The following is a 24,561-nucleotide window of genomic DNA, read 5'->3' as shown; positions in this document are numbered from 1 at the left end:
CAACCTATTTCTGACCACACCTCGAATTCGCAAATAAAATTTTGCCGTTGGCAACAACAATTTTCGATTTCGTTAGCGACCGAAAATTTGTCACCAAGAGTTATCGCCAAAATATGAGATAATTTTATAGTAGAACAGATAGCATTAATTTTTTAAATGTGATAAACAATAAATTTATATGAACAAATCCCTTTAATTTAATAGGTTAATACCTAAAAGTGCATAAAGAGATAGTTGAAATCACCAAAATGAAATCGATTAGAAAGGTGGCATCCTTTTTTGTGGGAAACAGCTGATTGTCGTGCAATTGACTTTTGAAAATAAAAGATAAAAAACTTTTCTTGTCCAAAAAAGCAAAGGGAGAGGCATAAATCATCATCTATGCAGGTTAAAATCATCCTTATGTGCGTTCAAACCACGCAGGCAATTAAAAAAACGAAAGTCATTTTTTCACATTGTTTACTTTTGACCAATATACAAATGCCTAATGAAATCGATGAATAATGAACTAGTTAATATTTTGGTCAGATAAAAACGTTATCATTTTGTCAAAGCTGCATAGCTTTCGGAAAAACTTATTCTGTCCACAAAATGTAGTCTTTTGGATACACATCATTCTTGGAAAAATTTAAATGAATTTTGTTTATACAGCTCTAGCCTATAATATATGAGAGATATCGATACTTCTGATGCTGGACTGTCATACTCTATTTAAACCAGGTGTAATTATGAAATTCCATGATACAAGTGGTTTACGCCAAAGCTGCATCAATTGTTTAGAGATAAAAAAGTAAACAAACTCAAGCAGGAAAAATAAGAAAATAATAAATATATGCAATATTATATGTTATTCATCATTTGACATTACCTATTTCGGTTTTCCATCATAATAAGCAACTCGCTCAGTAACGATCATACTTTTATACAAACAGGTCATATTGATCGACTTGACGATTTTCTTAAAACACTTTTATACCTGTGCTTATTTCTTTTTGATTTCTCAATTTTGTTTTTTTTTTATGGAATTCCAATTTGCAATAATTTTAAGGCGCCAAAATTTGGAATTTGAATAATCATCTGATTTCCATCGATATCACACTTTCTTCGATTAAATATTCCAAAATACCGACACCTTTTCAGAATCATTACCTCATGATCAATCAAGCGACTATATAAGCCGTTCCTCTCTACATACAGCTGCTTACAGAATAATGCGGTGGAAGATTACTTAATGATAATTTCTATGATGCAGCCTAAACAAATTACAGAATTGAGTACCTAGTTCTACATACTGAGTAACTGAGCTCAAATAGATATACACATAACATGAGTAATAATTATATTATTATAGAGATATTATTAGAGAGCGTCGACCCATGCTTAAAATAAGCTTTAAGATTTTTAAAATAGTGTGCTCGGCTTTAAGTTTTAGAAGTGAGTATGCCAAGAAGTAAATAATAAATAAATATTGATATATAACATTAATTTTATGTTATAAATATGTTATATTGAATGTAATTAATTTAAATGGGTAAATATAAAATACACGAAGGTCAATATCACAAATCAGGTCGATTTGAAACTAAAACGCCTGAATCAGGCGTGCTCCGGTAGTCACTTTTCGTTGTCGTTTTGGGACCAAAACCGAGATTTTCGTTTAGGTTAGGTGCTCTGGTTTTCACAAGTTTTAGGTCATCGTTTTACAATCGGAACGCTTCACTTCATGCTGCTGAAAGAGCTGACTTGTGTTTTGGTCAGAAGTAGGGTTTTTGGATTTTGGAAAAATATCGCATTGATGATATTTGCTGTCTAAAATATATAGCACGATGATATTAAGAAATATATTTTTAAAATATCGATATATCGAGTATTTTTGAAATTTTTTAATATTCAGCTAAATTTGAATAAAGGTTTCAAGTTGCTGTAAGTTTGGGTCTGTTACAGGCCCAAGAATATGTATAATCAAACAAACGTTATAATATATGATTTCATCAACTATGGACTGCAAATAACAGCTATTTGAGACACAATAGACTATTTTTTATTTAAAAAGTGAATAAAGAAAAAAAAACAAATATTATACCCACTCTGAAGCAACAAAGCTGAAGAAAAAAAAAAAAACAACTAAAACCCCAATTATACCTGCAGAAAGGCAAATTGTAACGTTAAGGTAGAAAATTTTTTAAAATAGATTTAGTTCATTCATTTCAATCATTTTAACTTTTAATTTAGTTACATGTTTATTTAATTTTTCTTAATTTGAAAATTAACTCTTCATTTATAATTGAAATTTTCACAAAACTTGTCCGTCAGGCAAATCAAAAATCACATGTAAATTGTAACATGCACTCCGCCAAAGCATGGGTAGAACAAAAAAAAAAATATCAACAAAGGCAAAATAGCAAGCGATTTGTCTTCAAAAACAGTACTGCACCGTTCATCTTCGTCTCTGCGCGCAGTATGTTTGCGGCTGAACGAATTTATATGAATTGTACTGCACTGTTTTTTGTCTTCAGCTTCGTCTTCATCTTCATCTTCGTCTCAGCGCGCACTATATTTGCAGCCTTATTTACGTTCTTCGAAATAAAAATAACAACACTATTAAGTACATATGTATGTGGTATAGAGCACAGTCCATTGTGTTCAATTTTAAATATTTTAAAAACGTATTAATTATTAATTCATGAAATTTGTACTTAATGCTTTTAATTAGGTTAGAAAACAAATCTGTATTTAACGATTTTAAAATCGTTCGGTTACATGCTGGTCTGTCATACGACGATGCGAGTTACAAACAACACACTTTATGGCAGAAGCCAACCGTTAAGATGGAACCAAACTACCATGCGTGTTTAATCAACCTAATGCCACATTTGCTATCGTGAGCATAGTTGACAATTGTGAAATCCAGAATTCCAAAGGATTTGTCTCCCAACTACAAAATGTCATACTTAAGAAAAGCTGCATTTCCTTTCTTTTGGAACTCTGGACTGCAGAGCCTCGGAGTTATATGATCCTTTTTTGCAAATCTAGAAAATTTTCCTGTACACTTAATGCGACCATGTCCTGTTCTCTGCAATCTATTTCTCCTTCAGACGAAGGCAATATTTCTGTTTGTTTATTTTCTGCTTAATGATTTAATCGGTGACATATCGACTAACATTTTTTTAAAACGAGGATCAAGCATAGTACCTTTCATCACGATATTGGACTGCAGCAAACCACTCAATCGCTTATCTTATATTTTTAGAAGGGTATCATTTGTTTCGATGCCCTCAGCGGTAACCACATTCTTCTTTTAATTTTAATTTTTCTTTTAATTTTGTATTAATCTTAGGAATCACTAAGCTGACGGTCACATAAGAATCTCCGCTCACATTTTCAGTGGAGATATCATCTCAAAAATATCAATATCGACTATTTTTACCAAAAAAATATCGCGATGATAATATTTCTTTAAGAGAAAATATATCGATATTTTGATATATTTCCGCAATACCTAGTCAATAAATAACCCGAAAAAAGGAAATTCGTATGTCCAATTTCCCGCGTGGATAGAACTCACATTATGATCATTTTATCCTCCATAGATAATTTATGCTTCCCCTGAAAGAAACTTATGTATTTGCTATTTTACATTAAACCTATGAGTCAACTATTTTTTTTTCCTTTTGCAAATAATATCCAATTTGATATATGTAGAAAAAAGCATTTACTTTTCATTTCAACAAGACAAATTTGCTCGTTTTGTAATTAGTTTTTCGTTTTCGTTTTGAAAAATTGCTCTAGCGTTATTGATTGTACTAAATTTTATTCCTAAAACTGTAGTCTACAACTCATAATTAGTTGATTTTCAGATTTTAAAAACGAAATCAATTTAAATTGGGGCTAGAATACATTGAAAATTAAACATTATTTTCCATCCCATATTTTTGTATCGAAATTGACACTGAAATTAAGAAGTTATCATGCGTGCACCAGTATTAACTATTCAATCGTTTTCGTTTACACAAGTTTCGATTTACACAAGTTTTTGGTCATCGTTTTGCAATCTTATAATTCATTTCTTAATGCTGAAACAGCGGACTTGTTATTTTGGTCAGAAGTAAACAACGCGAAAAACGGCTTTCTCATTTTTAATTTTCAATTGCCTGCGTGGATAGAATGAAGATGATGATTTCATCCTTCATAGATGATTTCTGCTTTCCTCTGAAAGCAATCTATTTGCCAATCAGCTGTTTACCACAAAAAGGGGTATGCTACCATTTTAACCGATTTCATTCAGATGATTTCAACTACTTTTTCATGGGATTTTAGAATTTAAGTAATTAAATTAAATAGCTTTATAATTAAACAAATATTTTACCCAACTTCATTCACCAAAAGTACTGCAGCTTATAATAACTCCTAGTAACTCTAAACTTTGTATAAAATATAACAAAATGTGTTCCTTAGTTATTAACCAAGGATACGTCAAATTGAGACTTAAAAATCTCGATTTAAAAGCATTCTTTTTATAAAATAATTACTTGCGCGAATTTTGTACTTTTGAGCTCCACAAAACTATCAGATTCAATATATAATTAAATGTTTGACTCATTCTTTTGTTCATTAATCATCAGAAGAGTTCCGTTCCTCATTGAAAGCACAGTTTGTGCAGTTCATTTTAGTATTGACTATATGTATGTACATAAAACAATCGTAATTCATGCAGGTAAATTATTGTTTCGAAGACTAATATGCAATTCATTTATTTAAACTTATAAGTCTTGCAAATTTTAATTCTACATAAATATTATTAAGAATGATTGTATTTGTCAAACAAATTAAAGATGCACAAATACTTTTTTTTTTGTAAATGCCATTTATAATTCATCGTGACCATTGTCTTCAGTCTCTTGCTTAGACTCTGTATTGTCGTCATCATCATCATCGTCTTCATCATCCTTATCGGCATTCTTCTTGGACTCTTCTTCGTCCTTTTTCCGCTGCACCTCATCTTGCAATTCCTTCACTTTCTTTTCACCGGCTTGTGTATTTTTTACTTCAGCCGCTACCTTTGATGCTAATTCAATGTCATCTGTGATGAGGACATTATCAAATATTGTGCCCGATTTGACTTGCCACAGATCGAAGCCCACAGTGCAAATTTCATTGCGCAGATAGAGATTGTCATCAGCACTATATTCTGGATTATCGATCTCTGGATGCTCCCATGCTCCTTTGTAATTAGGGTTATCCAATTGCTTGGCCTGCCATTCTCCTTTGTAGTCAGGATTATCGACCATAGGAGGTTCCCATTCGCCGTCCATTTCATCGTCCCAATCTTCTGGTTTTGAGGCATCGGGGTCTGGAATGTGCTCTGGCTTATCCCAATCCTCAGGTTTCTTATCATCAGGATCGGGAATCGTGGCCTGTTCCAAATTAAAATAAAATTGCCAAAATAATTATCAAAGATGGAAAAGCGCGTAAAAGATATTCGAAGTACCTTATCATCCCAATCTTCCGGTTTCTTTGCATTTGGATCCTTAATCTTTTTGGGCGCCAAGAAATCCCAATCATCCTCAAGATTGCCAGATTCCACTTTCTCATTATCAATTAGCACTTCATAGGTATTGTCTGGCTTCACAATCAATGTGTAGAAATGTGTATACACGTCATCCTTGCAACGAATATCTTTGTTGATTAAGTGATTCTTGCCTTTGTAGCTTAAAATCACATGCACTTTTTTGGTGCCAGGTCCACAGATGTCGGGTCCAAACATGATTTCATAAGGTGATTCACCATGCATATCCGTTTGGTCCAGAGAGCAATCGAACAACTTCACATAACCGCCTCCGCAATCAATATTTTGCTCATGCTTTACAGAAAATTGAACCACCAAAGGTTTGCCCTTATTCGAGAATCCATCGAATTTATTAGACAATGCATAAAAACGGGCGTCCTGCGATGTCTGAATGCCTGTGTAAATTATGAATTTGAATTGTGCAAAATGCCCAAATAAAATAAAACGTCCTACCCTTGTCCAAGTCAGCATCATTGTAAAAGGAGCCTGCAGAGTGAACAAACTTTCCAAACTCTTTTCCGGGATGCTTACTATAGATCCATTCAGTTTTCCAATTATCTGGAATTCAGAAATTAGGTCGAAGTTGAAATACAAAAACTAAACAATTCCAAACATTGCAGACAAATTACCATTTTCGAACTTTTCTTCAAAATACACTTCGGCATTTAAACATCCTATCGCCAGCAAAAGAGCGATTACTTTTAGAAACATCATGCACACGTGTTACTGCACCAAACTCTTTAAACAAACTTACTGTAAGAATCAAACAAATTTTATAAATGGGTCGAAAAGCCGGTTAAATCTATAGTATACATACCATGTGTCAGAAAGAGATGAATATATTTGTTGTGTATACCCGGTGGAACGCTTTGATTGGGCACATGTGGTCCAATCATATTTCACAACGTATTTGTTAGTGTTGCGAAGTATTAACTTTAAATACACGACATTCGATAACAATAAAAACGAACAAGCCCTCCCAATGCGAAAATGTGTCGAATACCGGGTTGTTGCAATTTTACATTATTGTAATAACAAACTGTTATTCTTCAATTTTTGTCAAAAATATCGATTAGAACATTTCAAATTATATCCCATATATTCCCTTCTCACATTGAAAATTTCCGACAAGTACAACCTTCGGCCGCATTAATCCATAAGCGACTGTGTGTAAGACAGAGAAGGCTAATAGAGCTGCATCATGCGGCAATGATTCTGAAAAGGTGGCCGTATTTTGAATATTTCGGTATAGTTATCGAAAAAATAATAAATCAGCTGATTAATCCACTCACAAATTTTGGCGCCATATTTCATATCGCTTTGCTACCAAATAAGTCAGAATATAAAAAAAATTAGAGAGAATCATAAGCAAATGTTTGAAGATCAAATTAACCACTTTGTACAATAATCTGATCTTTTGAAATCGAGTTTCTTAATATCGTAAAAATCGCAAATAAATAGAAAAATTAATACTAAATAAAATTATTATTATATTATAATTTTCGAGTGCCCTCGGTGACGCATAATTTAGTAAATTTAAATTACTAAAAAATATGTTGCATCGAATAATTTAAAGAAACACAATTAATTTTTTTAATATTAAATTTATGCAAATCTATATAGTTTTATACTCACCACACTACTAGATAGATGACTAGTTATTAAACTACAGTCTACAACGTCTCAATTGATTCACAATAAATTTAAAAAAAATACGTCAATGTGGCCAAGTCAAAATACTCATTAAACCTTTTATTATAAGTAGCAAAAATACCAAAACTGGCATCTAATATTCTAGTCAAAAAAGTTAGAATTTCGTCTGTATAAAATGTCTGCACGAAATAAGCTGCGGTATAAAACATCTCGACATTTTTTTTTATCTCAATGTTTTACTTTTGAAATTAAGAAAATTTTCTTATTAATTTTAAATCTACAAATTCTGCTGTACCAATCTTCATTTAAATTTTTGAAATATCTTTGATGGTTTAGACCCAGTAGAGGTTTAAACTTTTAGTTTGCGACTGCACGAAATAAGCTGCGATTCACTGTATATGGTAATCGATTAAGCACATGGTAGTATTGATTACTTATTAACTAAAGTGAATAAGTAAAGCTTATAATTTGTATACCCGCTACACATAGGGTAGAAAGCCATGATTTTCTGTCCGTATGAACACGTAGACAACAGAGACTAAAAGAGATACAGATATACAATTGTTATTTTGGATTAACCTTGTTTCAAAATTTTGTCACGCCCACTTTAGCCCCTATAAATTAAAAGTGGTGCCATTATTACATTCGTCAAATTTCCCGCAAAAAATATTTAAAAAAGATAACCAAAAAAAACAACAACTAATAATATCATTCCAATTAGAGTCGAGTGTGCTCGCCACCCATTTTAAATAAAGGCTGGCAAGATAATACTGCAAAAATAATACAAATACATATGTATACCATAGTGTGCGAAGTATACGAGATTGTCAGACAAAGCAACTAAGCGTTTTCTTTAATAACTTTGACAATTTTGATGTGATCGTAACCAAATTTTTAAGAATCTTAAATACTTAGTTATTGTTTCTATCTTCTTATACATATATCCTAACATATTTTACGTTAACTTAATTAGCTGTCCAGCGTCTTTTAATATTAATTCGCGGTTTTCGATTAATGCATGCATCACAAATTTAGTTTGTTTTGTCCGCGCGTCAACAAGCCCGTGCTTGGTATCGCTGGGCCACTCGATGGTACTGCCGTTAGTACGTTAACGTCCAAATAACATGAAATATGCTAATAATAAGCTTTTAAGCAGAGGAAGAGATTTGCCGGAGCAAACTATGTTAATGAGATTATTATAATTCACACACAGAATACGGAAGGGATTATAGCACGCAAAGTTACGAGTTCTACGTGAAATGAGAAGAGAAAGAAAATTCCTAGTGATCCTGATCGGAACCGCAAAACTAGTTTAACTTAACAGCTCCGAAGAGTCTATTTCACCATTAATTAGTCTCTGTATGAAAACAGCACCTTGCGTAGTTCTACGGTCATAAAGATAAGGAAGGTTTAATAAAAAAAAGTCTTCTGCGATAAGGTGGTAATCTAATATTATTGTTCCAAATAAAACTACGAAGAGCAAATATCAAAATAGGACGAACCAGTGAAACGAAGTTTTAGTAGAGTAGGGATCGTTGAATTCTTTCGACCAGCGTTTTATAAGTCCCAATACACCCAAGGCCCTATTTACAGCGGACAGATTATGTTTATCAAATTTTAGTTTTGCATCAAGCAGAACCCCTATGTCATTCACACCTTCAAATCATATTACCTGGGAAGAACTCCTACAGAAGGTCATAAACTTAAGTTTATTGCAGTTGAGATGTAACATATTTACTCTAAGATTCTAGTCGAGGTAACCCTAAAAGATTAAGTTTATACAGTAATAGGTGATGCTTTACTGAGTCAAAAGCCTTACTAAAATCGGTGTAAATGACATCTGTTTGTATTTTATTCTAGAATCCTTTAATTACAATGGAAGAGAACTTCAATAAGTTTGTAGAAGTGGACCTAGACTTCACAAACTCATGTTGGTAAGGTGAAATTATAGATTTACACAGATGTTGCAGTTGAGAAATTATTATTTTTTCAAATGCTTTCGGAATGGCAGACAGTTTGGATATACCGCGATAATTTTGAACTTTAGATTTGTTCCCTTTTTTTTAGGATAGGTGACTTTTTCCAGATTTTTGGAAAAGAGCATAAGTTAACGGATAATTCAAATAATTTAAAAAGCGGTTTACAGATACTACCAGCACAATACCTTAGCACACAACTAGGCACTCCATCCCGACCTGCCGAAAAAACAGGTTTTATAGCCAACGAAGTCATAAAATCGTTTCGGATCACGCTGAAATCTTATTCTGCACCTACTCAAATAAGTATTATAATACTCATTGTTATGAGTGCGAAAAGCAGCTTGAGCAACAGAATAGCGGAGAAAATTAAGGGAAAAGCCTGTTTCCTTGAATTTTTTGTAAAGTCTCGAATTACGATTTTTATACCCGCTACCCTTAGGGTAGAAGGGTATTATAACTTTGTGCCGACAGGAAATGTATGTAACAGGTAGAAGGAGGCATCTCCGACCCTATAAAGTATATATATTCTTGATCAACGTCAACAGCCGAGACGATCTAGCCATGTCCGTATGTCCGTCTGTGTGTCTGTCCGTGTGAACACCTAGATCTCAGAGACTATAAGAGATAGAGCTATAATTTTTCGACAGCATTTGTTATGTTTGCACGCAGATCAAGTTTGTTTCAAATTTTTGCCACGCCCACTTTCGCCTCCGCAAATCAAAAAAATCGATTAACAAGCGTAATTTTAAAGCTAAAGTTGCAAATTTTGGTATATACAATAATTACTATAGTAGTTATGATTCCTGAAAATTTGGTTGTGATCATTGTCGAAGTTATTAAAGAAATACTTTTGTATGGGCAAAAACGCCTACTTACTAGGCGTCTTAGTTGCTTTGGCTAACAATCTGGTATATAGTGCCATCTATGGTATATTTTGAATGCGGTACTATATCGATATACGAAATATACCATTTGGTATATTTTTAGCATTTAGCATTTAGCAAAATAAAACCTGTTTAAACAATTTGGAATACCATTAATCTGAGACAATGATACCCCGAAAAGACTATCAATAAAAACATGGGATATAGAGGAGCAAAAAATTAAAATTAAAATTCTTGACGGAATGCCATGATATACCAGCAATATTGAAATCACCAACTGATATAAAGTGATCACGATCAGAAAGAAGAAATGTTATTAATTATAGAAAAATGAGCTAAATACAAAACATCATCTGAAGCAGCGAGAATATAAGAGCAAGAAAGACCAGTACTTAAAACCATTTGTAATAAATTTAAAAATTACCAAATGGATATTATACAACTTTATATATTTGGCCGAATAAGAAATTTTTATTTTGCGAATGTAACCAATAAAATTCCTAATTTTCCTCAACTCAACTGCTCTTGTTTGAAATGTTTTGTTGGGCCAAATTAATCACACTCCAAATTTCTTCTGCACTCGTGCACTAAAGATAAAAAAAGGGGACTCTAAACACAATTTTAGCAAAGCTAACATGTCCTATAACAACTATGTATATCTATCATTTTCTATCTATCTATCATTTTCTGTGCGAAGTGGATTTTGATCATATATTCCCTCCATTTCGATATGATTTTAACCAAGACAAGGATCATTAAAGGAATCTTATTATGATAACTATCATAATAGTTCACAGAAGAAAAATAACAGCTATGTTATTAGTTATGAGCACTGATGTTACATTATTCCTCAATGCAAGCATATTTACAAAGGCTACTTTAAATAAAACAAATTTGTTATATCCATATGTTTATACTTCGGCAAATTCTTCGTTTGCGATGATATCATTTGCTAATACATACTACATACAAACTATTTGTCCCCCATTTTTCATTCATATGCAAAATTAATTTATGTAATTAAATGATACACAGGATTCTTTGCCAGTTGTTGCGCATCGCTCAACTGAATGCAAAATATTAGGACTGGTTGTACGAGATAGCCACATTAACTTATAGTTGCTGCTTATATTGGTCACTACCGTCGTAATAGATTCTTGATGTACTGTGAATGACCCCAAGTAATCTCGCCGAGCTCGCCATCGCGTTTTGATACCTAGAAAAAGTTTGAACGGTCCCATATCATCACCCTCAAATACATTAGACATCGCTGTTTTAGCTGTTCAAATCCTTCTTCAACTGGCAAGCTATAAGAATATCGCCGACATATACAGGACACGATAAGTGAAAGATTTCATCCTGTCTTTTGTTTGTAGACGCAATTCTTTGTCCCGCATGGAACAAAATCTAGTTTTCGCAAAACTTTGTTCAGCTTCGTTTTTCCCTCTCTTCCTGATTGCTTCAATCCATTTATTGCCTTCTTGATCAATAAAACCTGTATATCCTTGCGATTGCTTCATATAAACCTTTTTTATGAGGTCGCTGTTCAAGTTTGGAGTGCATACGTCCATTTGATGCAAATTCAATTACAATTCCACCGCCAACGACTTATCGTCGTTGATCTTAATCAAATGCATGCATGCACTTTAGTCTGCATAGTGGTCATGCGTCTCGTTTTAAACTAAAAATACGAAATTTTCTGACATTTGAAAATTTGTGGGTGCAATAACAGTACATTGGACCTCAGGCCAATAAAGTCGACGAGCCTCATACGATAATTTCGGAACACAACTTACACCCACAAATTAAGAATACTAAAACTAAATAAATGAATACTACTAAATTTTTAAAGCTTTTTGGACTTCGTTCGTTTTTTGATATTTGTTACAATTTTAGGACTATGATCTTTCCATTCACAAAAAAATTTCGCGAAAGTTTGTAATTTTTTTGTGAGTTTTATATTCAAATATTAAATCAAGCAACAAAGCTAGAAAATGGAATTTAATCTTCAAGGTATGTAATATTAATTATTAGCACTAAATTTGTAGTACATGTCATTGTCTGATCGTACAATGTGTTTTTGGTATATTTTTATGTCCTTGCTAATAAATGTAAATGTGTTTCTGTAGAGTGTAACTTGTGAGCGTAGGCCAGTCTAGGCAATTTTAAAGCTGAATGTTATTTACTAAACTGTTAACAATCAAAAAGTGATTAACATTTTTGTCGGATTTACGGGAATACTCAATGTTTACGTTGTTTTATTCAACGTTGCTTCATTTTTTGGAGCAACAATAATCGTCCGCAAGCTGCTGTGAAGCAGTTTGTTTTGCAAAATATCGATGAAAATAAATTAAGTGATGTTCAGCCAATCTTAATAAGTTTCTCGGATTGATTAACACTAATTTTCCAAGATTCAACAGAAAAGCATTCGCAATGGGTTGCATCCACGTTAAATATTAAGTTGCTTCAGATGATGTTCCACGCGAAAACGCTTGACGTATACTGAGGCAGGATCAAGGCTAAAGTGAAATTTATCATCTGAAGTTCAGATGCCAGCACCAAAATCGCGAAATGAATGACGCATTTTATTGAGAATTTTAAAGGGTACGTGAATATGATCATCAGAAATTAGATTTAGTATTTTAAATAAATGTACCCCTATTGAATTCCCAACAAAAGGAAGTTTATGATACTTTATAAACGCAATCGGCGATGGAAATGGTGGCTTATATTTCCTATATGCTCCCGGTCGAATAGGTACGACATTCCTCATGTCTGTAGTTTTAGCCACTGTTCGTGCAAGATCCAACATAAGGAAAGCAGATCCTTTTTCTGGAGTTTCAGCCACATTGTTAGAATACTTTACGGCTCATTCAGCATTAACATCATCGGTAAATCTTCAAACTATTGAAGAACCAACGAGTAATATTATGAAAAAATGCAGTGGGCAAAGTTTTATCGGCATCGAAAATCATCATCTTGGACGAAGGCACTTAACCGACTATTGAAAGATTTACGGAATGACTCGAGATGTTTTGGACGAGCAATGATTTTACTGTCTGGTGATTTCCGCCAAACACTGCCAGCAGTTCCAAGATCTACGGCTGCCGACGAAATAAATGCTTGCCTCAAAACGTCGAATCTAAGGCGCTATGTGAGTAAACTGCAGCTGACAACAAACATGAGAGTTGCATTGCTTAATGATACATCTGCAGAAGATTTCTCTGAGGAATTGACTATAAGTAATGGTCAAGTACCTATCGATGAATCGCGGATTGATATCATTTCCAAATAATTTCTGTAATTTTGTGGCATCGAAAGACGATTTTATCAACAATAGATTTCAAGACATTATTTCTAACTTATTAACATGCAAATAGGCTTATGATACTTATGACACGAAATCAGCTGATTGGGTGCAATGCGATAAGTGGAAGCATCACTTGCCGTAGATGCGACCGTAAATATTGAGACAGGCTAAAGGCTGGCTATACTAATTATTAAGGAATTCAGCGATTGGCTTTATCAAATAGCATAAGCAGCTTTAACTGTTGAATCGCCGTTAGTAAGCAGAGTAAAAGCACATATTAAAAGCGCGTGAAAAGCCGCAATCAGCATTTGCATTACATGTAGATTAACGGAATATCCTATCATTCAGTGAAGCGATTTTCAGTGGGAAGTATAGATAGGCGACTGTTAGGTCAAAAAAGGCGTGCTATATTTAAAAAATATGCTTTCTCAAAAAACCGTGTGGCTTGGACGGCTGCACAGAGAGGCATTAAAGGTGAACCATTCCAATTATGTCTTCAATGGACTAGCGACACAACTCGAATCGAAGCCACCTCAGTGAATGTGGTGATGCACAGTTGCGGTCAATTCATCAGGCAGGCGGATTCGAGCTACGCTACTTGGGTGTCAAACTCTGTCAAGAGTCCAGTGCAGCTTAAAGTCACCGAGAAAATGTTATGCACGTATTGGGAAGCCAGAACTGATGATTTAAAGTACATTCTTAGGTGAGAACGCAGACGCGTTGAATCCAATCCCAACTAAACTTGAGATGCTACAAGTCCTTATATCGATATTTGACCCCTTTGGATTGCTGTCATGTTACACCGTCAAATTTAAAATCCTATTTCAGCGTGTTTGGGGGGGCAACCATCGGATGGCATAAAGAGATGCCTTCATAACGATTGGCAACAATGGAAGCCCTTGCTACCACTAAAAGTACAAGCAACTGAAATTCTAAGATGGTAATACATATGGCTGTCTTCTAACAGCAGCCATTCGCAAAGTCGCAACGCTGATGCCTGTGTGTATTCCGCGTATGAAACTCCGAACGCCTCGCTTCGAGTCTAATTCACCGATTTATATATGTACATCCAAATTACGATAAGTTTTCGTATAAGGCAAAATGCCAATAATATTTCCTGGAGCGTCATAGAGCGTCTAAAAGTAAAAATTAACTGCAATCATGCCTGAAAACTTGGATACAGAAATGGTTTGTAGAGCAGAAAGCTTTTTTTTATAAACAGGCGCGCATAGTCGTCCGTGCTTCAGCAGCTGCGCATATTAGTACACAGATCCAGATTTATGAATTGAATGTTTATATGGATGCCAACGAAATCAATCAAGGCAGAGCAGATACTATCAACAACAAGAAAGACCTAAAAGTCTTGCAGAGAGCAGTACACTTCTGTTTTGATAGTCAAATTCCAACACGAAAATGGAATGAAATCATGAAAATCATAAAACCACTATCAGCAATACCATATTTCTCGATTCCATGTGCATTACAAATCATTTTCTCAAAAATGCAAGACCCTTAACGCACTATCTGATCCACCACAAATGGCTCCAATACCGGTGCAAACCTGGCTATTTCCTGCCGTTCACATCTACGTGATGAACTTTAGTAGGCATAAAGAAAAAAGATGGAGTCCTATTTACTTGTTTGCCCCAGTTTTCACTATCACAAGATTCTTTCTAATTGCAAAACGAGCAAGTTTGTCTTGCCGAAATGAAAAGTAATTTCTTTTTCCTACACCAAATCGGATCGTATTTGCAAATAAAAAAAAATTAGTTGAGTCATTGATTTATTGTTGTTCTTTTAAGATCGTCAGAAGATCAATTAGGCATGTAATTATTTTCAAAACAACTAGTTTCTGACCCCACCTCAAATTTGGAAATAAAATTTTGCCGACCGATAAGTCCGACACGATGAGTTATCGCCTAAGCTGCCATACTTTTGATGGAATGAAAAAGCAAGTTAAAAATACTTCTATAATGAAACGGATGGCATTAAATTTGTTGAAGTTGGGTAAAATATGTTTTTATACCCGCTACCCATAGGGTAGAAGGGTATTATAACTTTGTGCCGGCAGGAAATGTATGTAACAGGTAGAAGGAGGCATCTCCGACCCTATAAAGTATATATATTCTTGATCAGCGTCAACAGCCGAGACGATATAGCCATGTCCGTCTGTCCGTCTGTGTGTCTGTGTGTCTGTGTGTCTGTCCGTCCGTCCGTATGAACACCTAGATCTCAGAGACTATAAGAGATAGAGCTATAATTTTTTTTCGACAGCATTTGTTATGTTTGCACGCAGATCAAGTTTGTTTCAAATTTTTGCCACGCCCACTTCCGCCCCCGCAAATCAAAAAAATCGAATAACAAGTGTAATTTTAAAGCTAGAGCTACGAATTTTGGTATATACAATAATTACTGTAGTAGTTATGATTCCTGAAAATTTGGTTGCGATCAGATAAAAATTGTGGAAGTTATTAAAGAAATACTTTTGTATGGGCAAAAACGCCTACTTACTAGGGGTCTGAGTTGCTTTGGGTGACAATCTGGTACATTGTGTCGTCTATGGTATATTTTGAATGGTGTGCTGTATCGATATACCAAACATACCATTTGGTATATTTTTAGTATTTTTTTAGTATTTTCGGTATATTTTGAAAATGATACCGCAATATTTTGCCTTTATTAAAAATGGGTAGCTGGTATCTCACAGTCGAGCACACTCGACTGTAACTTTCTTACTTGTTTAAAAATTAATTGATTTAATTTAATTAGTTAAGTGCTAAAATTGTATAAAAAAAAGTTGTTGAAATCACTGGAATGAAATCGGCTAAAAAGGTGACATCCCCTTTATTGTGGGAAACAGCTGATTGCCGTTCCACTGATTTTATTTAAAGTAGGTTTCAAATCTTTATTTGCCAAAAAGACAAAAGGTAAATAAATTTCTTTCAGGGGAGCATAAATCATCTATGCAGGGTTAAATAATCCTAATGTGAATTCTATCCACGTAGTAAATAAAACATACGAAATGTATTTTTTCGCGTTGTTTACTTCTGACTAAAACACAAGTCAGCTGTTTCAACAATAAGAAATTAAACGTCCAATAGCAAAACGATGAATACTGTGAATACTGTATCACCTAAAAACGAAAACGTACGTTTTGGTCTCAAATCATACCTATTTTCAAATGACCAATACCTATTTTCAAATGACATCTTATTTATAGTTAATATAATAATAATAACAGTTAGCTTATATTGTAAAATGGATAGCGTTATCTCACAGTGGAGCACACTTGACTGAAGCTTTCTTACTTATTGTCCCTATAAGAGTTTAGATGTTCTTATAAACTTAATTGATTTTAACTATATTTATTAGTGTTAAAAAAACAAAATAGTTTATTATAATAAAACAAATAGTTAACATATATATATGTATATTTGCCTTATAACCGGAAGACAATTATTTCTTTATTATTTAAATACACACAAATTGATTTTAACAATATTATTGTTTTTTTTAGCGTTAGGCGTAAAAATGTTTTTCAATCCATCGCGGTAATGTGAAAGCTGCTGAATGAATTTGGCTTGTGTAGTATTTCAAATGTAACGAATCAATTTCTGTTGAATCAAACTTTTTTATTGGATCATGAAGACATCTGTTTGCGTCTAGGGATCCTATTATAAATCCTATATGACCACATGGATACGACGGGATAGAAGTTACTGCATAGCCAACTTTTGGAAAGTGCAATTTGCAACCATTCATGGTTTTTTTTTAACGTAATCGAAATCTAACCAAAAACTTCCGCCTTGAGAGCACACTATACCTCCTTCTCGTAGGGCATTTTTGAGTAACTCATAGTAACTATCTTGGAATAAGCTGACCGCAGGACCGATTGGATCTGAACTATCAGTTATAATCACATCAAATTCATTTTTGTGATTTTTCATATATTCAAAGCCATCACCGATAGTAAGTTTTACTTTTTCGCTCTCAAAACCGCAAGCCATACTAGGAAGATATTTCTTAGACAATTCAACAACTCGATCGTCAATTTCTACTTGATGCACTTCCTTAACCAATGGATGCTTTACAACTTCGCGAGCCACACCACCATCTCCGCCACCAACAATCAGAACTTTCTCTGGATTAGGATGGCAACAAAGCGGCAAAAATGAAATCATTTCTTGATATGAAAATTCATCTCGGGATGTGCATTGAATGATTCCGTCTAATATTAGACACCTTCCATATGTTTCGCTGAAAAAAACCAGAAATATCGAATTCTTTTATCCAAAAATACCAATGAGTTATCAGAAAACAGATATTGCAGATTAAATGGCAATCTACCTACTTTTTATTATGTGGTGTCAAATTTAATTTCGAAAATATGTACATATAGTACATATATTATAACAAATAAGAATAAGAATATACGTTATTATAATTTGAGTTTTTTATTTTTATTATGGTAAGGTTGAATCTCAGAATTATAAAAAAAAATTTAATTGTGAACAATAAATTTCAATTTAAACAGAAATCATTTACTTGTTTGCCGTGATCTTCTTTATCACTTTTGTGTTGCCACATAATCTAAACAACATATGTATGCTGATAATGGTTTTTGCAAATTGAGCAATAATTGTGAAAATAATTAGAAAATGACAATCTATTACAAATGAATTAAATTTTTCTTACTTATTTTTAATAAATTTTACTAGGTTCAATAATTTTTTATTTAAACGCTTGTGATCCGAATTCGGATAGAAAAACTTTAAATCAAAATAAGCGTCGAAACAGTGTTTTGCCGACTTAAATACAAAAATGGTAATTTTAATACTTTACTCCACACAGTTTAGTCACAAATTGAATTAAATTGAATGAATCAATATAATTATATTTACATAAACAAAATTTTTACATGAAGCAAAATGTATAAACATTTTCTTTTTTGTGTAGTAGTTATGTACATTTTGCTTAATTTCTGAGAAAATTAATTAAACAAAATTTAAATATAAATAAAGTAGCTTTTGATGTAAAGAGTTCAACCTTATTAAACCTAAATTTATTTTCATGTTCTGAAGATTGAAGATATGAACTCTACATTCATATTTGTAATGAAACTTTCTTTAAAAAAAAAACATACATAAATATACATATGTACATACATACATACATATGTATGTATATATTTTTATTCTTTACTGTCTTGGCATGCTTATGATACATTAAAAAACTTACGTTTCAACCACTTGAATGTCTTGGAATTTTGACTTTTCTTTATGAAGAAGCTGCTTAATTTTCAACGAAAACGATTGACCGGGCCACAAATCATCCTGGATTTCACTAAACCATCCGTTGGAAATAGCATCCATTGTGTTCTGCTTAAGAATTGGAAATGCCAAAGTTAATCTCAGAAATGTCTATACATAAGAATTTTTACAACAGAGGCACGAACGTACATATGTATGTACATTCATATGTACGTGAGTATCTACACATGTATGTACATATGTACTTATGTGCGTATGCATGTACATATGTACGTATGTATGTGCATATGTTCGGTATGTATGTACATATGTACATTGTTTGGTAATCTTTGATTAAAAAAATTATTTCAACACGTGGTCACTATTTAATGTAACCGTACTTTTAAATACCAAACAAGGGTCATTAAAAAGGCATGATACTAAAAGCGAAAATTTCTTTGAAAATTAAAAAAAAATATAATAATAATTTTAAAAATAGTATAGTTTCATAACAATCAAGAAAGTGCAGCTTACTCATGAAACAAATTCATAGGGGGCAAGTCAATCGGAGCTGGATCAGCTAGTAATGTACATATGTATGTATGTAATTCTGAATTTGTTTGCGTGCATCTAATGTTCAATGCGAAAAATTTATTTTTATTATTTTTATACCCGTTACCCTTAGGTGCCGAAAGCACATACATATGTACATATGTATGTATGTATGTATTTATATTGTTGATCAGCATTAACAGCCGAGAAGATAAAGCCGTGCCCGTATGTCTGTCTGAACACTCTGATTTTGGAGACTAAGAAATAGAGATATATGTAATTAGTTTTCGACAGCACTTATCATATGTATGTGTATATGTTAGCAGACAATAATAACTGCAGTATTTATTATTGCTGAAAATTTAGTTGCTATCGGATAAGAGAGGTCGAAGTAATTTAAGAAATGCTTTTGTATGACAAAAAAAAACGACTATTGCAATTGGGTCTTAGGGGCTGTCCATATATTACGTAATCACGTTTTCTGCGATTTTTGACCCCCTCCCCCCCCTGGTAATCAAAAGTAATCAATTAATGAACACCCTCCCCCCTTTTCAAAAGGAGATTCCAGCCAATCTTTAATATTTTTATTATTGGAAGTTGTCTTGTCAAAATCTCTTTATATCCGCAGGTATCATCTTCGTCGTCTACATAGTCCTCGTCAAGCCATTCGAGGTCTTCACATCCTTCGTATGACTGAATTACTAGGCATTCTCCCTATCGCCGTCCAGCCACACGATAAAGGGGTTTCTTTGATTTCCAATCGAAGCTTACAGCTACATTTATAAGAAATATTGCATTCGGTACCTATCGACAGAGTAATCGGCGCTAAACTAATTTTTGAATAAATACATTTAACAACAAAATTTTTATAAAATGATTACGTAATCATTGTCCAAGACCCCTCCCTCCCCATGTAATCAAACATAATCATTTCCTTGACCCCCTCCCACCCCCTAAGTGATTACGTAATATATGGACAGCCCCTTAGTTGTGTGGCTGAGTATCTGGTATATTTTGGGATCCATGGGGTATTTATGTTTTTATCGATATACCAAAAACAACCTTCAGTATATTTGATTATTTTTGGTATATTAATTTGGTATATTTTTGGGAATATTGAACTGTAGCTTTTATGTAAAGTGGGAAGCGGGTATATCACAGTCGAGCACAGTCGACTGTAGCTTATCACTTGTTATTGTTGTACGGAGTTCAAGTTTGTTTTAGATTTTGGCCACACCCACTTCTATCAGAAATTATAAAGATTGAACCAAATGTATCAAAAATCGTGACTCTAGTTTTAAAATTGCACTTGCTCTTCGATTTTTTTTTTTTATTATTTACAGGGACACGCCCCCGCAAATCAACAAAAATCGAATAACAAGCGTAATTAGCAAGCCCAACATGCGGGTTCGAGTCCCGGTCGGGAATACATACATACATACATACATACATACATATGTATTTTTTTTTTTTTAATGCGATTAATAATTTTCATTCCTTTTCAAGCTTACTGACAGAAGTAAGAACTAATTGCGCATTGATTTTTGATGATTGTCTGAATCTTAGAGATTATAAGAGATATGTAGCTATAAATTCTTTTCAACAGCATTTGTTGTTTGCACGCAGATGAAGTTTGTTTCAAATTTTTGCCACGCCCACTTTCGCCCCCGCAAATCAAAAAAATATAAAAACAAGCGTAATTTTAAAGCTAGAGTCGCGAATTAACCATAGTAATTGTAATTCTTTAAAATTTGATTGGGAGCAGATCAAAATTGTCGAAATTTTGAGAATATTACCTGGTATTTCACAGTCGAGCCCATTCGACTGTAGCTTTTGTACTTGTTTTTTTTTTATTAATTTGTAATAATTAAAAATATGAATTAAACTGCAGTGCAATAAAAAACGTAGAAATAAAATTTTAGTTCGCATAAAATCTTACTTTTCTAAATAAAACATTGTAAAATTCTCTTCTACCAAACAAACAATTATTATTGGGAAATTATCGGCTAGAGATGTAATCAGCTGTTGCTGGCTGAATTCAAAGTATGCCGGTGTAAATATTTTTATTGAAATTGCGCGACTAACTGAAGTCTCCAAAAAGAAACTGCAAAAGGAGACTATAGAGCGAAGAATTCTTCGATCCGCATCCAATCCTTTTGACAAATGAATTGTGTATTTCTTTAGCCCTAACCTTAAATTATTTAAAATTAAATTCCTTACATTTTAACAGAAATCGTTTACATTTTGGTCGTGCTCTTCTTCATCAATTGATTTGTTGACTGTCTTCTTTTATTAAATTATGGTGTTGCTCCACAATCTAAGCAGCATTCTTTTCGAAAATGCACAGTAATTACGAAAATAAGTGGAAAATTTCAATGTCAATCAAAATCAGCGTCAAAACACTGAAGGGTTTTCTCCGCTATTCTAGTGCTCAAGCAGCTTTCCGCACTCATAATAAGTGTTATAATGATTATTTGCGTAAGTGCAGAATAAGATATCAACGTGATCCAAAACGATTTTATGACTTCATAAACTCTAAACGTAGATCCGCGTCGTAGCCAGCATTAATGTCCTTGGAGAATATGACATTATCTAATGGTCCTGATATTGCAGATTTAATTGCTGACTTTTCCAAACGACATAATCTGTTTCATTTTCGGCAGGCCCGGTGCTAAGGTATTGCGCTGGTAGTATCTGTAAACGGCTCTTAATAAATTTAAATTATCTGTTAATTGATGCTCTTTTCCAAAAATCTGAAAAAATTGTATATTATACCTATTGACTAGAGGTGGAGAACTATCGATGGCACTATTGAGACTATCGATGGTTGGCCACTATCGACACGCTCTCCATTTTTTTCTTTTACTGTACTATCAACATTTATCGACGATAGATTTTCCTTGCTATCGTCGATAGTTTATGGAAACTATCAATCACTATCGATGGCGCAGACTATCGAATGTTCTCCACCTCTAGTCCACATCTACTAACTTATTGAAAATAAAATGCAAACGGATGTCATTTACACCGATTTTAGTTAGGCCTTTAACTCAGTAAATCATCACCTCTTACTGTATAAACTTAATCTTTTAGGGTTACCCCATAGCTTAATTGAGTGGATCTCCTTATACCTTTCCAACAGAATTCAGAATGTTTATTATAATGGCTTTGTATTTCATGTATCCAAGTTACTTCTGGTGTACCCCAGGGTAGTCATTTGGGTCCTCTATTGTTCACTTTGTTCATAAATGATCTTCCTTCTGTTATAGAGCACTCCCGGGTACTTTTGTATGTTTTATATGATACTCCTCTAGAGCGAATAGAGTCCGTGATGCAAAACTAAAGTTTGGTAAACATATTCTGTCTTGTAAATAGGACAATGGGAGTACTTGGATCCGTAAAACGCTGGTCAAAAGAATTCAACGATCATTACATCACTAAAACTTTATCTCACTGGTTCGTCCTATACTTAAGTATGGAAATCTTATCTGGAATCCCCAGCATTGGGTTTCTCAAGATAGGATTGAGGCGCTGCACAAACAATTTTTGATATTTGGTCTTCGTAACTTAAATTGGAACCGAAACCTATTACCACCTTACCGTAGTGGTCTACTATTGCTGAACCATCCTTCTGTTACTGACCGTAGAACCATACAAGGTGCTGTTTTCATTCAGAGACTTATTAATGCTAACTTAGACTCTTTTGAGCTATTAAGTCAAATTGTTTTTGCTGTTCCGGTCAGGATCACTAGGAATTTTCTTCCCCTTTTCATTACACGTAGAATTACTAACTTTGCCTGCCATAATCCCTTCCGTTTCTGTGTGTGAATTATAATAATCATATTAACGTAATTTGCTCCAGTAAATCAATTCATCTGCTTAAAACCTTAATATTAAAATAATTATCGAGTATTTAATTTTTTATCTCCATATGGGTAATTCTCTGGTAAATGTCGCGTGCGACCACCTTTACAGTTAAAACAAAAAAACATAATCTAAAACAATTTTAAAAATAAGTGAAGGTTATTCTTAAAGCTTTGGATTAGCACTATTTTTAGAGCTAAGATTGATTCTAGAAACTTGTTCTGTTTTACGATAAAATATATTAATTCGTTCATTTTTTTGTGTTGCGTACGAATTTGTTAATTTTTGCAATTTGCAAAAACAAGGACTAATCTAGAGCTATAAGAATAATCTTTCTTATTTTTAATATTGTTTCAGGTTATGTTTTTTTTATTCACTGAAAAAATGGTCGCAGGCGTCATCCGTCAGAGAATTACCTATATACATATATACTAACATATTTTTCTTCCCTATTAATATATTAATACTAGTTTATTTCATTAGTTGTCCAACGTTTTTTTTTAAATATTTTTTCGCGGTTTTCGATTAATGTTTAAAAATATATTTTGTTTTGTCCGCGCGTCAACAAGCCCCTGCTTGGTATCGCTGGGCCACTTGATAGTATTACCGTTAGTATAAAAATATAAATAAAAAAAAAATATATATACATATAAACTGAAATAAGTATTGTCGATTAATGGATAAATAAACGTAATTTAATAAACCGAAATTGATAAAGTATATAAATATATATATATATATATATATATATATATATATATATATATATATATATATATATATATATATTTATATACTTATCAATTCGGTTTATCAATTTCGGTTTATTGATTTCTATTTCTATTTCCATTTATATTCGTTTCCCTGCCTGAGTTTGTTTACTTTGGCCTCCCTAAACAGCTGTTTGAATGATGTGATTTTGGTGAAAAGACTAACATCATATAGTCGGAAATTTTATAATCGGAACGTTTAATTTCTGACTGCTGAAACAGCTGACTTGTGTTTTGGTCAGAAGTAAGCAACGCGAAAAAATTCCTTTCGTATGTCTAATTTGTTGCGTACATAGTTGTGATTTCATTCTGCCTTTTCTCTTTTTCGCAAATAAAGATTTGAAAATGACATTTAAAAAAATGGAAAACGGCAAACACATATTTCCCACAAAAAAAGGTGATGGCACCTTTTTACCTGATTATATTATGGTGTTTTGAACAACTTTTTCATGCGATTTTGACATTCAAGTAATTTATTAATTTTTAAATTGATTAATTTAAAAAAAAAAAAACATAATCTACCCAACATTATCAAAATTAATGCCATTTTTGTCATTAATGCCGTCATTATACAAGCATTTTTAACATCGTTTTTTATTCCACCAAAAGGATGGCAGCTTAGGCGATAACCCATTGTGTCGAATTTGTCGGTAACTCACTAAAACGAAATTTAAGGTGAAATGCTAAATTGATCTGTTATTTTTGTTCTTGTTACAAATAAGATCTGATTGAAT

The 24,561-nt window shown here is 33.1% G+C and overlaps 3 protein-coding genes across 3 annotated transcripts in view; all 3 read right to left on the bottom strand.

Annotated features, from left to right (window-relative positions):
• Positions 1-24,561, bottom strand: part of LOC133838901 (large ribosomal subunit protein eL15) — a 134,607-nt gene that overhangs the window by 1,598 nt on the left and 108,448 nt on the right. The gene's annotated exons all lie outside the window — the stretch shown is intronic.
• Positions 4,720-6,325, bottom strand: LOC133838898 (calreticulin). Its single transcript, XM_062270147.1, has 4 exons — positions 6,196-6,325; positions 6,020-6,124; positions 5,489-5,961; positions 4,720-5,414 (listed from the first exon to the last, which is right to left on the bottom strand). The coding sequence occupies exons 1-4, from the start codon at positions 6,278-6,280 to the stop codon at positions 4,866-4,868; spliced, it is 1,212 nt and encodes a 403-aa protein (XP_062126131.1). The 5' UTR covers positions 6,281-6,325; the 3' UTR covers positions 4,720-4,865.
• Positions 16,812-18,836, bottom strand: LOC133837818 (spermidine synthase). Its single transcript, XM_062268711.1, is given in 3 exon segments — positions 16,812-17,163; positions 17,166-17,649; positions 18,631-18,836. Coding segments are annotated over 3 exon segments (870 nt in total). The 5' UTR covers positions 18,765-18,836; the 3' UTR covers positions 16,812-16,911.

The sequence above is a fragment of the Drosophila sulfurigaster genome, chromosome 2R (assembly GCF_023558435.1).
Source record: "Drosophila sulfurigaster albostrigata strain 15112-1811.04 chromosome 2R, ASM2355843v2, whole genome shotgun sequence".
Lineage (NCBI taxonomy): Eukaryota > Metazoa > Arthropoda > Insecta > Diptera > Drosophilidae > Drosophila > Drosophila sulfurigaster.
The sequence above is the reverse complement of the archived record's forward strand: the minus strand, read 5'-3'. Positions and strand labels throughout refer to the sequence as shown.

What these genes read in the sequence shown, in the direction of transcription:
- LOC133838898 (XM_062270147.1), bottom strand. Translation starts at nt 6,280, where the DNA reads ATGATGTTTCTAAAAGTAATCGCTCTTTTGCTGGCGATAGGATGTTTA. An exon ending in TGATGCTGACTTGGACAAGG is followed by an intron (nt 5,962 to 6,019) that starts GTAGGACGTTTT and finishes TAATTTACACAG; the next exon opens with GCATTCAGACATCGCAGGAC. An exon ending in CGGAAGATTGGGATGATAAG is followed by an intron (nt 5,415 to 5,488) that starts GTACTTCGAATA and finishes AATTTGGAACAG; the next exon opens with GCCACGATTCCCGATCCTGA.